The 14,742-nt window shown below is 52.4% G+C and overlaps 1 protein-coding gene across 1 annotated transcript; it reads right to left on the bottom strand.

The window, feature by feature from the left end:
* Nucleotides 1-2,184: 2,184 nt before the first annotated feature.
* Nucleotides 2,185-9,497, bottom strand: NODAL (nodal growth differentiation factor; the record flags this gene model as incomplete). The annotated part of the gene is made up of 3 exons (XM_079792981.1): nt 2,185-2,337; nt 4,228-4,925; nt 9,305-9,497. The coding sequence occupies 3 exons, from the start codon at nt 9,495-9,497 to the stop codon at nt 2,185-2,187; spliced, it is 1,044 nt and encodes a 347-aa protein (XP_079649107.1).
* Between the last annotated feature and the right edge of the window lie 5,245 nt (nt 9,498-14,742).

Raw genomic sequence — 14,742 nt, 5'->3', positions numbered from 1 at the left:
TAATATGAGGCAATGCCTTGTCCTCAGTGAGGTTTGTTCTCCGAGTCAGAGCTGCTAAGGAGACACTCCCACAAGCTGTAGCCACACATAGCTTGACCTGCTTTCTTGGCCGCAGCCGTAGAACTATTGGGCACCTACTTAGTAAAGATGCTCTAAAGTCCTGGGATGGGGTTTTCTCTCCCAAAAAATTCAGTTTGGTGGTGGAAGTAGAATTCTGGTTCCAAAGCTAGGGGGGCAAAGACCTCTGCTGTTAAGGACGGTGCCCCTGGGGCTCGAGACCAAAGCTCAGGTCTGGGTCCTGCCACCCCTAACTGTGTGGTCAGGCCACTAGGCCTCTCTGGGGTCTCATTTAGGAAAGAGAATGGGACAAAAGCTGACCTCACAAGGCCCTCCCAGGAACCAGATGCAGAATCCCATTGTGATCCTGAATTGTGGGTAGGGCAGGTCTGTTCCCACTCCAGGAAATGAGCAGCTGGGTCAGCTTTGCCGCTGAGTCAGGGCATTGAGGTTTCTCAGGCCCAGGCCTGGCTCTGGCCTAGCCAACCCTGCCTGAGCCAGGATTACTACCTTGACTCAACCAAGGCTGCACGTCTAAACTCAGCAAGGGTCCTCACATGATTGGGATCACTTCCCAAAGACTGGGCTTCTCGGTGAGGCAGGGACAGACGGACAGTGCACTCACATTCCCAACGAAATGGCCCCTTGCCCTGCCAAACAAAAAAATAGATAGCTCATCCTAGCCAGTTTGGCTCAGTGGATACAACATCTGCTCTTGGACTGAGGGGTCGTGGGTTCAGTTCCCGTTCAAGGGCACGTACCTCAGTTGCAGGCTGGATCCCGCCCCACGGTGCATGCCAGAGGGAACCGATAGATGTGTCTCTCACATTGATGTTTCCCTCTCTGTCTCTCCCTCTCCTTCTCTAAAAAATCAATGGGAAAATGTCCCAGGTTGAGGATTAACAAATATATATATTTCCCTTGTTTTGGCAGTGCTGATACGAGAAATGCAGAATTGCTGCCTTTGGGGTCTTTTCATCCAGAAGGCAAAAAGACTTGTGTTTGGTGGGAGAGCTCCCTATGAGAAAGCTATGTTCCTTTAGCTGTGCTGCTAAGAGAAACCTGAAATTAAGGCAATCTTAGAACCCTGGGCAGCAAAAGCTGATAAAGGCTAGATAACGGGATGGCAGGGCCTGGCTTAGCAGGCTTTGTAGGGAGATGGGATAAAGCCTAACTTACAGCTCATGGCTCTTCTGAGCCTTCCAACAGACATTTCACAGGAATGCATTAGGATCCACCTGCTTTCCTGTCACAGGATGAGGCTGAGTAGTGAATTACTCACTTGAGGGACAAGGGTCACAACAGCTTCTCAGTGGCTGAGCTGTAACCATAACCCAAATCTGCCACCCCGGGCAGGACCATCACCCCTATGGATAGGAAGCTCAGGGCCTCATTAATAGCACGCATTAAGAGACGGAGGTGAACTGTCACCGGCTTTAATAGACTCGGGGGGTGTCTGAGGGCCCCAGCTGCTGTAGTCCAAAGTGGCCAGTTCTCTGGGACGAGTCCTGCCTCTCCCTTCAAAGGCACCAGCGGGCCTAGAAGGACTATACAGCGGCTTTATGATTGTACAACTCATTAGCAGAGATCCACTTCAGGAAGCCCGGACAAGGCCAACAGATTGCTACTGGCCAGCCGGAAAGATGTGGGCCCCTCACCCAGCCTGAGGCAACCGGAGCCAATTGACTTTTTAATTGAACTCAGGGATGCTTCATCTTGGGGGTGGGGGTGGCAAAGACCACTTGCAAGAATACATAAAAGTTATCGACAACCTTGTCCCACCTCAAAAATGCATATATGCCCCAACTTTTGCATACGATTTCCGGGAGTGCACAGGTTTAAAAAGGCAGGTAAGGTCTCTTCATTAGTGCTTTCACTCGCCACTGTCTGTCCAGTAAAGAGAAAGCCCAGCAAAGCTGCTCCACAGGCTCCCCCTCCCTCTCCTGACGGCCACTGTTTAGCCAGACTCGAGGGCCTGCGTTTGCAGCGTGGACAGCCTCCTCCTCACGCCTGGTGGACAGTGCAGCCTTCCCTTTATTTCTTCGCATTGGATCGGATGGTCATCATGTCTTCCGGGAGCCTCCCAGCCTTCCGGGGAACAGGCACATCCAGTGCCCCTCCAGGACCTCAAAGGCACCCACATTCTTCCACAATCATGTCTTTATGATGGTCTAGAAGGACTCTGCCATTGTCCACATACAGCATGCTCAATGGCCTGGTCTTCACTGGGGCACAGCAGGTGGAAGGGACGCGGTGCGGCTGGTACCGTTTCAGCAGACTCTGAAAGGGAGGAGAGGGGTCAATTCGACACTCAGGTCAGAATAGGTCATTTCTGGGTAAAGTGTGAAAAAGATACCGAGAGTCTAGATCAGTGACTAGGTGCAAAAATAGAAGAAAATTCTTTTCATAAAGGAATCAGCATGCCAATACCTCATCGACTCTAACTTCTAAAATCACTTCTGCTTTTTTTTTAAAAGCATCTTTTAAAGAGAAGATTCTAAAAGCTGTATCTGGGTAGGACAGTAGCCAACTTATATGTTCTATTATTATAGTCTAGAGTGAATACCAGTTTATAAAATATTCCAAGAAACTCCTGGTTTAGTTCCAAGAATATGAGGCAGAAGAGAGTCATGTGGAAATTCTTGTGGGATTTGCTGCGTTGCCCAGAGAAGGGCAAACAGAGTCAATGGGAGAAAAGGTAACAACCCCCTGGCATTCTGGAACTGGGCCCTGTCCCTGTGGTCCAGCAACATCTTCTCAGGTCAGAGTTGGCAGCTGGGACTACCTGGGTCTCTGTGGTTCCCTCTGGTCTTGCTGCAGGTGGGAGAGGCTCGTGAGGGCCTCTGCCAGGGATAGGTCCTCTGGGGCTGGCCCCCACCAGTGCCTCCCTTGCATAAGCTCAGCTCACATGCTCCCCAGAGCCTCTGAACCCTGCCTAAGGGTTGGCATGGAGGATGCACTCTAGGGCGGCGGTCGCCAACCGGTGGTCTGCGGACCACTGGTGGTCCGTGAGGTCCGAAAGGTTGGCGACCGCTGTTTTAAGGAAACCTTTGGAGCAGCGGTTGCCAACCGGTGGTTTGAGGTCCAAAAGGTTGGCGACCGCTGCCCTAGGGCAAGAGATTCTCAGTCTAGGCTTCTTGGAGTAAATAGAAACACGCTACGATCTTTGAGAGCAGGGCAGGGCTACCTAAATGTCAGGGTCATTATATTAGCCTCTGTTCTTTTTTTAAAATCCTCACCTGATTTATAGAGAGAGGTGAAGTGGCCCTGATGGAGGATAGAACCCGAAACCTGGGTGTGTGCCTTGACCGGAATTGAACCCACAACCTCTTGGTGTATGGGACCACGCTCCAACCCAGCCAAGAATAGCCTCTGTTCTTTACTCTCTCCATCTCATTCTCCTGCCACTCCTCTCCCTCCACCACCTTCTAGAACTTGGGCTGATTAATGACACTGGTGGTAGGTAGCCTATGGCCTTATCTAACTTCTGCAAAATGGGTACCCAATTCCTATTTTAGGCAGCAAAACTACAGTGGCTGGGATATTATTATCTCAACCATGGTCCCATAAATGTGGCCCCCATTTCATCAGTGAATCACAGACTTCTAGTAATGATAACACAACATCAAACATGCCTATTATCTGTCAACTACTATACATGCAGTATACATATCATCTCATTTAACTATAACACCCCTATAAAATATCCCCATTTTACAGGTGGGAAAACTGAGACTCAGAGAGAGGAAGCAACTTGATCAATATTACACAGCTAATAAGTAGGAATCAAACCCAAGCCTCTCTATCCCCAAACCCCAGATTCTGAACTTCCTTTCCTAGAATGTCAGGGTTGGGGAGGAGTTGAAACCCTCTAGTGTGTACCCTCCACCCCTAATTTTATGAAAGACAAGGGAAAAGTCCTAGGAAAGCAATGTGTACAAGGCTACGCAAGGGGGCGTGACTCCATCCACGTAGGCTCTCTGAGGATGTTGAGGGTGGTCCTCTCCATATCCTGAGGACCTGGCACACGGTAGGTGCTTGAATAACTGTGCAGGGATGAATGAACACAGCCATTTAATAGCAGAGTTGGAGCCTTGTACCCGGATCTGGCAGTACAGCCACTTCCCCACAGACTGCCTGCCCTCCTCCCCCCATGCCCTGGCATCACACCTGGATGTATGCGTGGTTGGTGGGATGGAACTCCTCCCCCACAGGGTTGGGACACTCGCCCTCACAGCGATAGGCATTGTACTGCTTGGGGTAGATGATCCAGGCGCCCCATCCAATCAGGTTGAAGTCCACCTGGAACTTGACCTTCCGACACAGTTGGCTTCTGTCCGGCAAGTGATGTCTCGGGTGCCTCCTGCCCCTTTCCTGGAAGAGCTGTCCCTCCTGGGCCCGCCAGGAGCTCTCCGCTTCCCACAGCAAGGTGGAGCCGCCCAGCCTCCTCTGCTCGGGAGGGCGGTTGGAGTAGAGCAGGAGGAGCACATTGGCGGCAGCCGGTGTGGGAGGCCGCGGCCAGCATTCTCCGGCCAAACTGGACTTCTGCTCCCCCAGCCTCCCAGGGTGCTCCAGCCACTTGGAGAGTGGCCTGGTCACCTCCAGGACCATGCTGCCAGAGGAAAAGGTAACCTGGGACAGAGAAACAGTAAACAGTTCCATCCGAAGACGTTCTGGGCAGCCGGCTGGGTCCCGATCTGCCTCCAGCTTTGGCTGGTGGAAAATCTCGATGGAGAGTGGGACGCCAGGGGCAAGGTCCACTGGGCTGGCCAGCTGCAGCCGGAGCTCAGCCCACTCCAGGTCCTCCTTTTGGCTCAGGAAGGAGAAGTCAAAAGCAAAGGTCCAGTTCTGCCCATCCACCTCCACATCTGAGTGGGGAAAAACAGGAAGGAGGCGGCGTAAGTGGGGACCTCCCGCAGTCTCCGTCAGCGTAACAACCGTAGCTCACGTCTAAGCTCTCTCCTCATGCGCATCACTTCTCTTAATCCTCACCTTGACCCCGTGAGATGGGCATGTTATTGAACCCATTTTAGAGACGAGGAAAACTGAGACTCAGAGAAGTTAAATTACCTGCCCAAGGTGTCATTCTAGGAAAGTGGCAGAGCCAAGAATAAACCAGGGTTTGCCTAACTGAAAAGCCCAAACTCCAAGTCACTATTCTGCCACTCCCCCTCAAGACACTCCAAAGCCAGAGAACAAATGGTAAAAATTGGGTGAGTTAGTTTCCACTCGCCTCTACACACACACACACACACACACACACACACACACACACACACACAACCTAAGGCTGAGCTTCAGATCTAAACCCTGAGCTTTCTGACCTAAACCCTGGGCTTCCAACTCACCCAGTGACCCTGGAGCAAGTCACTCCCCAGGCCCCGTTTTCTCGCTGGAAAGGGTGGCCTGTCGCACAGGCACCACGAGGTTGGTATGCATATCATGGAAAGGCTCGGAGCTCTCAGGGAGGCACAGGCAGCAGAAACCAAAGACTGGCTGCCCTCTTCCTGGCCAGTTCCTCAAGACGGAGGCAGAGACTTCAGGAAGTTTTGGCAGCCTTACAAATAGGCTTCTCGAGGCATTCTAAGCTTGACTTCGCGCTGACCTTGCACTTTCCACCCTGCCGTTTCTCCTCTCTACCTGCAGGGCACTCACTCTCTCCTGCACCCCCCCCCCCGCCCCCGCCCTTCACCCACAGGCCCAGGGCAGGCACAGCCAGCACACGCAGCCCTATCCCACCCACCCATGACAACTAAGCCCAAAGTGGATGAAAAGGAACGGAAGCACATTCCATTTATTTTAGTCCTGAACTAATTTGGTCTGATGTCTCGGAATGGCAATGGGTTTATAAATTTTCAGGCCCCAAAAAGTGACCTTGAACTTCTTCCAGCCCAGTTTCTTCATTGCAATAGGAATGCCTTACCCACCTCTGCATTATCAGACCCAGGAAAATTAAGACATCTGAGGGTTTATTGCTAAATAAAAGTCAAGGGCTATTCATTAGAAGTAAAAACCCTTTTGTGCATAGATCCGGGAGGTAGTGATGATCCGACTGAGGTCCTTCTGGGCAGACCACGTAACAGTTTATTTATTTATTAATTAATTTATTAATATATTTTTATTGATTTCAGAGAGGAAGAGAGAGGGAGAGAGAGCTAGAAACATCAATGATGAGAGAGAATCATTGATCGGCTGCCTCCTGCACGCCCCCAACTGGGGATCGGCCCGCAACCCAGGCATGTGCCCTTGACCAGCACTGAACCAGTGACCCTTTAGTCCACAGGCCGATACTCTATCCACTGAGCCACACCAGCTAGGGCAACAGTTTATTTATTTTATTGTCTCACAGAGTAGGTTGGGTCAGACAGTGAGTGAATTTCTCTGGGAAATCCAGCAGGCATTAGAAGGGACAATTCCATGGCTCACCCTCAGGCAGCTTCTCCCAGACCACCCCTAGTGGCTCCGTTTCACTTTATTCCCACTTCCCTCCTCATTAGCACCTGCAGGGGGCAATAACCGGCCCTTGACTAGCAGCTCTCCTCAGAGGTGTGGGGAGGAGGCTGACATTACCCGCTGCCCATTGGAGCGCCACCTGGCCACCTGGGGACTAGGTGGGGCATGTAGCAACTCCAGGCCACAAGCACCAGGAGTTAACTATTATCTCCAGTATCTACAAATGGCCTTTTACGGGGAGGCATTCCAGCTCAGAGGTTAGAAGCAGGGGCCCTGATTTCTCCAGTGATGGTTCAAATTCTGCCATTTGCTGTTTAACATTGGGAAGGTTACTATTTGAGGCCTTCTCTGGGCCTCAGTTTCCCCTCTTTGTAAAAGGGAAGTGGTGACAGTATCCACCGGGATGTTGTGATTACTGAGTTAATGTCAAGTCTTTATCTAGCACAACCACCCAAGTGCAATATAGACAGACACTGGCTGTCATCCACCGCCTTTGCCCAGGTCCACAGTTAAAATGAAGGTAGAGAGGGACCTGGACCGGGAACGAAGTCGTCTGTCACCGGGATGGGCGGTGTGTACGGAGGGAGGGCAGGAAATGGCTCCTTCCCGCAGGAGGAGCCTGAGACTCCAAACCCCACCGCCAGCCAAGGGCTCCCTGGGACACAGCGCTGGAAGGTCCCCTTAGATCTGGCTCTGGTTCATCTTAGAATAGGGGTGTCTACTCTTTTGGGGGTTGTGGATGCCTGATGAAAGCTAAGAATGTGCCCTGGCCGGTTTGGCTCAGTGGATAGAGTGCGGCCTGTGCACTGAAGGGTTTGATGGCGGTCAAGGGCATGTACCTCGGTTGCAGGCTCAATCCCGGCCCTGGTTGGGGCGCACGTGGAGGTAACCAATCGATGTGTCTCTCACATTGATGTTCCACTCTCTCTAAAAATCAGGAGGAAAATATCCTGGGGTGACAATTAACAATAAACAAACAAATAAAATGTAAAGAAAAAAGTTAAGAATGCTTTTCTCAGAAAAAAAACAAAACACTATATCTCCCACTTATGTAATAAATGCGATTTGGGCTGCCCTCATGCCAAGTGTTTTATAAACACTGTCTCCTTTAAATCAGTGACACACAGATGCAAAGCCTATTTGGTAAGACTCCAACGGACACCCATGTCAGCCATCCTGGTGCAGCTAACAAATAAACCCAGGACAGAAAAGGGCGGGTTTAGGACAATCCCTTCTCCTCAGTCTCCCTCCAGACAGGCAGTTCTCACAGCTTTAAAAAATGAAGCGATTCACAACAATGTGGATGTACTTAATGCCACTGTACACTTAAAAGCGGGTAAACTGGTCCATTGTTGTTATGTATATTTCACCATACACACACAAATGAGGCGGAAAGAAAGCCAGCTCCCTGCTTTTCAAAAGAGGAAACTGGAGACATCAACTCAGGTGCCAGGGACACCTTGGGAGTCGGGAGGCGGGGTTTGAGGGGCAAAAACTCAGTTCTCCAGACCCCCAGACTAACAAACTCCCAAACTTCGGGAAAAGGGGACCTGGAAAAGTGCAACCCGCCCCACCCCCCAAACCCCGCAGTGTCCTGGGGAGGAGCCGAGCACTCGGTAACTTTCAAATTGTCCTGCTCCCCGGGTGTCCCTAGTCTGGCTGGTCCCCAGATGACCCTTCCGGAGAGGGTCACCAGCTGTCTGACCCGAGACGGGGCAGGCCAGGGACCGCGAGGGGCCAGCGGGTGGCCCGTCCGATCAGATTGTCGGATGTGGATTTCGCGGCGGCCCCGGGAGGGCCGTCTAGCCCCGGCCGGCGGCGGGAGTCCCCGCACACTCCAGGCGCCAGGATGTGGATTGCGTGGGGTGAGGGGACCCCGCGGGAAGGGCTCCCTCTGCTCCACACCCACCTGCCCCCCCCGCCCCCCGCCGCGCCCAGTCCCAGTCCACGCTGAACGGTCCCGGAGGGAGAAACTCCCAGGTCCCCATGGCCAGTCACCGACGCCCCCCTCCCCCTCCCCCTCTCCCCTCCAAATCTACGCTCTGAACCCGTGTTCCGCGGGATACGGACACCTCCCCAGCCTGGCCTGGAGTTCCCAAACCTGCCTCGCTTCTCGACTTGGGGTGTCCCATCTCTAACCCCAGACCTCTGGGTGCTAATGCCGGATGCTACGTGTTTGGGACCCGTTTGGAAGCCTGCCCCCATCCCCAGACTCTCAGCGCCGGACCGGTCCCTATTCAGCCTCGCTCTCGAAGAGAAAAAAGTTCGACAAGACAACATAATTGCAGCAAAACTAAGGACCATTTATTGCTATTCCTGGTTTTGTGCGAAGCGGTGTTCGCGCGCTTTGTCGTCCAGCCCTCACCACACACTTGTCGGGGAAACGCTCCATTCCTCTGCGACAGGTGCGCCAAAGGGGGCGCCAGAGATGATATTTAAACCCTTTGCACTCGCTTGCTTTTTTCTCGATTCCTTTATTCTAATGCTAACCGTGTCGAGTCACACTCGACATCCGAGTGCAAAAGGATAATTATTAACACCACAGATGCGAAGTGGCGCAAGCAGGCTCCCCCTGACGGTGCCCCGCTGGACCCGCATAAACCAAGACCCGGGACCCAGTGGTCTCTGTGGGGGACCCACCCCGAGCGCCACCCGCCAACCCTGCGCCCCAGCCAGTGCAGACGTCGAGACACCCCCAGGCCCAGACCCACGACTCGGGGACGTCCCCAACCGCGGCATCCTCGGCTCGCGGCCGCAGCCCCACCCCAATCTCCCGGGCGCGGGGGCAGCCTACCTTGCGCCTGCAGACTGCGGATGATGTCCGCCTGGGGCGGGTCGCGGTACAGGCTCAGCATATACGCCAGAGGGGACGGCGACGAGGGCTGCCCCCGCGTGTGGAGGGGCACCGAGGCTACCGAGGCGGCGCCGGCCAGGAGCAGGGCCCTCCAGACGTGCAGGAGGACGAAGGGGAGCCGGTGGGCGTGCATGGTGGGCTGGCCAGGCCGGGAAGCGGAGCCTGGCCCTTATATCCTGGGTCTTCCTAGCCGCCCAGCCCCGCCCTACCTCCCTGGGGGAAGCTTTAAGATCTTATACACGCCCCCCACACACACCCTGGGGGGTGTCCCCCAGAGAGAGCCCCTACTCGGGAGGGCGGGGCCTGAGCCTGGTAGGGAGGAGGCCCACCAAGCCCCCGGAGGAACCCAGAGGTCCATGGACCATCTAGTTTGCCAGGTCTGGGCACCGTGGCGCTCTAGGTGTTATTCCCCAGACAGAGCAGGCTTGTGGCCTGCAAACTCCCAGGTCAGAGTTGTGGCTTCGGTGCTGCACTCACCTGGGATCCCTGCCCTTTCCTGCCCCTCCAGCCTCCAGATGTTATGTCTGGCTCAGCAAGGAGCAGGTAGGGAATGGCGGTGGACCCACAGGGGCCTGTGATGTTCAGCCCAGCCTGGCCCAGCAGCCTTCCCGGACGCTGTCCAGATGGACTCTGGGAGCACCCTGGCCTTATCTGGCGGGGCCCATGTGGAGGGTCAGCCGGGGGTGAACTACTGGGTCCTCAGAGTTGCTGGAACAAAGAAGGTGAGCTCCAGACCAAGGCCCACGGGGTTCTGCTTCAAATATGTAAGTGCTCTCCTGGGAAAGACAGAGGGCAGGAGCCACCAGCATGAAGACCGGACTTCTCCATCGGAAAAAGGAACGGAGCCCAGCTGCCGGGTGATCCCGGCCCCCTCAGTGTCTGTGGTGGCATCAGGCTCTCCCCTTCACAGGCACACATCGCGGGGGGGACCTCAGGAGAAAGGTGGTGTCCAGGCCTGCAGTCGCTGTCTGCCCCGGCAGGTCCCTCAGGAGACCTGGGTTTTCGCTCGGCACCTCTCAGTTCTGGCTCTCGGGGCCCTGCTTTCCTCATCAGCTCAAGCGAGATCCTTGCCTGGCCTCCCTTCCAGGTGCTAAATCAGATCCCCGCTGCAATTATCTTTCAAGAAACGTAAATCCCTGCCCCATGTCAGATTTGAACTGCTTTCCTCCACACAGGAGGGCCCGCCCCCCCCCCCGCCCCCATGTCCTTTTCTAGCCACCAAGCGCATTAGCAGTTGGTTAGCATTTACTGAAGCACCATGTGCCACACACACCTTGGTTTCTTTCACAGGTTGCCTCCAGCTCCCAAGAACCACAGGCTCAGCCCTGCGCAAGTGTTAGACAGTGGAAGGAGGCGCAGCAGGCTCCAGCCCTGTGTGGGGCGGACGCCAGCCCCACCCAGCAGGAAGGGATCTGGCCTGGGGCAGACCTGGGCTGCAGACCTGCGCAGACCATGGGCCTGGACAATCTGCTCAGCCAGCCGACAGCTAGCTCCTTAAGGCTGGGGACTGGCCTGTTCACGGTGCTCTCCCCACGGTGCGGACCACAGCTGGAACCCAATAAACCTCAGCTAAGTGAAGAAGTCAATGAGCGGCACTGTGTCTGGACTTGCCTGAAGAGAAGTATCACCAGGAGTGTTTGTCAAAGGATTGATTCCTGAGGCCCAGTCCAGACCTTCAGAATTATAATTTGAAGAGAGGGCTTTTTCTGCATTTTAACAAGCACTCCCGTAATAATTTTTTAAAATACGTTTTTATTGATTTTAGAGAGGAAGAGGGAGGGATAGAGAGATAGAAACATCAATGATGAGAGAGAATCATGAATCATCTGCCTCCCACACGCCCCCCCAAGGCCTGTGCCCTCATGGGGAATCGAACTTCCTGAATCAAAGGTCAACGTCAACCATTGAGCCACGCTGTCCAGGCACCCCCGTGATTCGTATCAGACAACTTTGAGAACCTGGGTGGGCTGGGGTTCTAGTTGTGGTTTGGAAACCACCTCTCCTCGTGTATAAAGCATGACTGGGGATATCTCCTTTCATGGAGAGTAAATGAAACAAATCCTAAAATGCTTTGCAAGCTCCAAAACCTGGTGTATCTGTAAAGCTTTGTGCATTTGGATATTAGTGTGGTTGTCACCCAACTTCTCCAGCCTGGAGGCTTGCTGGCTGGGTGCTATCAGCCCCAGCCCTCTGCATCAGACCCCTCCTCAGAGACAGAAGGCAACCTAACCCAGGTTATGAACATATTAATAAGAAACGATGATGGATTGTGGTTAGTGCCGTGGGAGCCCCTGACAAGGATATGGGAACCAAGAATGACAACACAGGGGAGGGGCGCATAGCAAGACAGAGGTATAGGCGTCAGCCTCCCCAAAACCCAGATCTCCCAAATCCCCTCATGTCCTAGAATCCAGGTGGTCCCTGTTTAAACAGGGACATCAGCACAGAGCAGTTTACCACCAAGATTGGGGAAGGAAGGAAAAGGATGATATATCTACTTCCCATACTGGACCAGAAGATTCTTGAAATTAAGGATAAAGCTTTATTCATCCTGTGTCCTTTGCACTATGTAGCATATAGTAGATGTTCAATAAATGTTTCAGCTAAAATAAATGCTAATCACAATAGTTACTACCTTATTGAGAGAAAATATTTTAATATACAAAGACATAAAGCAAACATATTAGAATATATATAGAATCCCTAAACACACATTGGACTTCCATATTCAACTCTGAAAGAGCTTGTAAATTATAACTCTTATCCTCACTAGAAAAAGCTGGACAATCTGACAATCAACAATTTTTTTTTTGACCCATCAGAGAACAAGAGTTAATATTTATTGAGCCCCTAATGCAATAGACACTTTACTAATCGTTGCATTGATTTTATCATTGTCCCCACTTCAGAGATGGGTAAATAGAGGTTCAGAGGGAACCGGGGTAACTTGTTCAAGGTCACAAATTTACAACAGGAAACAGCAGTATGAGAAGGAAGGACCGCTTGTTAACCAAACCTGTGCTTTTAGCCCTATACCTTCCCCACAGATGGGAGGAAGACATGTGCCTTGTACTAGGACTTAAAGAAACAACAACTCTCAAGTAACAGTCTTGCCTTTCCCAGGGTCCAGGAGCTGCAGACAGAGCTCATTCTGATGTGTATTGGCCCAGAGCCATGTTGAGTGAGGTCTGGAATTACTCTTTGACCAGCAGGAATAACTCTGTCGAAGCTCATCCATCTCTGAACTCTCTCCTGGAAGAACCCGGGTCTCTGTCACCTCCTCAGGACAGAGGCTAAGAGTCATCCTTCTAATTTTTTAACGCATTTACTCATCCAGGATGCGTTTCCTATAAGAAGGACCAGAAGTGCCTTCCTCCCAGGAAGGGAATGACGCCTTCTCACTTCCCCTGCCCCAGACAGACTGACCCACAGGTTCCCTGACCTGGGAGATAACCCTGAGGGCCATCCCAGCTGGCTGGAGGGCGGAGGGCAAAGTCCCTCAGAGTTCTCAAATGCGTTCCATCAGGCCATCCAGACCCTCTCTTGACATGAGCAACAATGTGCGGCATGTTTAAGAGCTGGGCCTCTGAGGTCAGGCCGCCAGGAAGCAGAACCTGGAGCCTTCTCTATTGCTACCTGGGCATATTAGACCAGCCTGTTAGCATCTTGAAGCCTCTGCTTCCCCCACTGTGAAGCGGAGATAAAGAATAGTATCTACTTGACAGGCACGCTGTAAGTAATAAGTGTGTGTATTCATTCATTGCATGAACATGCCTGTCTATTGCATCTATGACAGGTTAACTCCAAGAGCTAGATTATCAGGGAGTCAAGGCAAGAAGGCATTTCAGTCCCGCAAATATTTATTTATTTATTAAACACATAGGGGATTTTTTTATTTATTTAAAAATATATTTTTATTGATTTCAGAGAAGAAGGGAGAGGGAGAGAGAGACAGAAACACCAATGATGAGAGAGAATCATTGATCAGTTGCCTCCTGCACATTCCCTACTGGAGATCAAGCCCGCAACCCAGGCATGTGCCCTTGACCGGAATCGAACCTGGGACCCTTCAGTCTGCAGGCTGACCCTCTATCCACCCAGCCAAACCAGCTAGGGCAGTCCTACAAATATTTAATGAGCATTTCCTATATGCCAGTGTGACACGGGCTGTCTTCACAAATATGTTAGCCATGTGATTCTATTCACCCCTCAATAAAGCTCTCTGAGGCACTTTGTAAAGCATTTCAGAGATGGGGAAACTGAGGTACGGAGAAATTAAATAGCATACACTGTGAGGGTAGAGAGCATCTGCTTTTTTTAAAAAAATATATTTTATTGATTTTTTACAGAGAGGAAGGGAGAGGGATAGAGAGCTAGAAACATCGATGAGAGAGAATCATCGACCAGCTGCCTCCTGCACACCCCCTACCAGGGATGTGCCCGCAGCCAATGTACATGCCCCTGACCGGAATCGAACCTGGGACCTTTCAGTCCGCAGACCGATGCTCTATCCATTGAGCCAAACCGGTTTCGGCGAGAGCATCTGCTTTATTGCGCCCTCCAGTGCCTACCACAGCCCCTGGCACACAGGAACTCAAGTGTTTGCCAAGTGATTGAATGAACTCCATATTCCTGAAGCAGGTTCCCAGCACACCTGCGCATTTCACACGCTTCTTCTGCATGCAGCCTCCTGCCGGTTCCACTTTATCCCTCGGGGAAACCCCTACTCGCCTATCCAGACACAGCTTAAAAGTCGTCTCTTCTGCACACCTATCACTCAGCGATTTGGTAGAGCCCCCTTTTAAATAAAGCTTGGTAGAGTATTTGCCCAAACTGTCTTCAGTGGCCACCATCAGACTGTAGCTCCCCAGAGGCAGGGAGTACTCCTGACTTGTTCCTCTCCAACCCCCAAGCCCCTGGTTCATTACTGACCATCGCTTGCTGTGAGTCAGGGAGGCCGACACCCAGAGCTGAGAGGTACTGGTTAGGCTGGGCACACGCTCTCTGTGATCTACAACCCCGCCCCCCCACAATCCACTTGTCCCCCAAATGCACTCGAGCCCCATGGAGACACCTACCCTTCCCCAAAGTTCAAAGTTGTTCTTCCTTTGCCCAGAATGATTTTGCCCCTCTTCATTCACACAATCCAGCTCAAGGGTCTCCTCTCCCATGAAGCTTCCTCACGTGATCCCGCTTCTCCCCTCCCCATTCAGGCTCTGGTCCCACCATCCTTTGTGGATCGGTGGAGGTCCTTGAGCCCCTAGGAGTTTTCCACCAGCAGGCCTGCTGCTGGGCTCCGAGTGCTGGCCTTGGTAAATGGAGGCTGCAAAACCATGCCCCCAGCAGTACTTTGAAAAGTTTATAGTTAAGTTGCCAAT

This window comes from Cnephaeus nilssonii, assembly GCF_951640355.1.
Source record: "Cnephaeus nilssonii genome assembly, chromosome: 16".
Taxonomy (NCBI): Eukaryota; Metazoa; Chordata; class Mammalia; order Chiroptera; family Vespertilionidae; genus Cnephaeus; species Cnephaeus nilssonii.
Note: the sequence above shows the minus strand (reverse complement) of the source record. Positions and strands in the feature narration are given on the sequence as shown.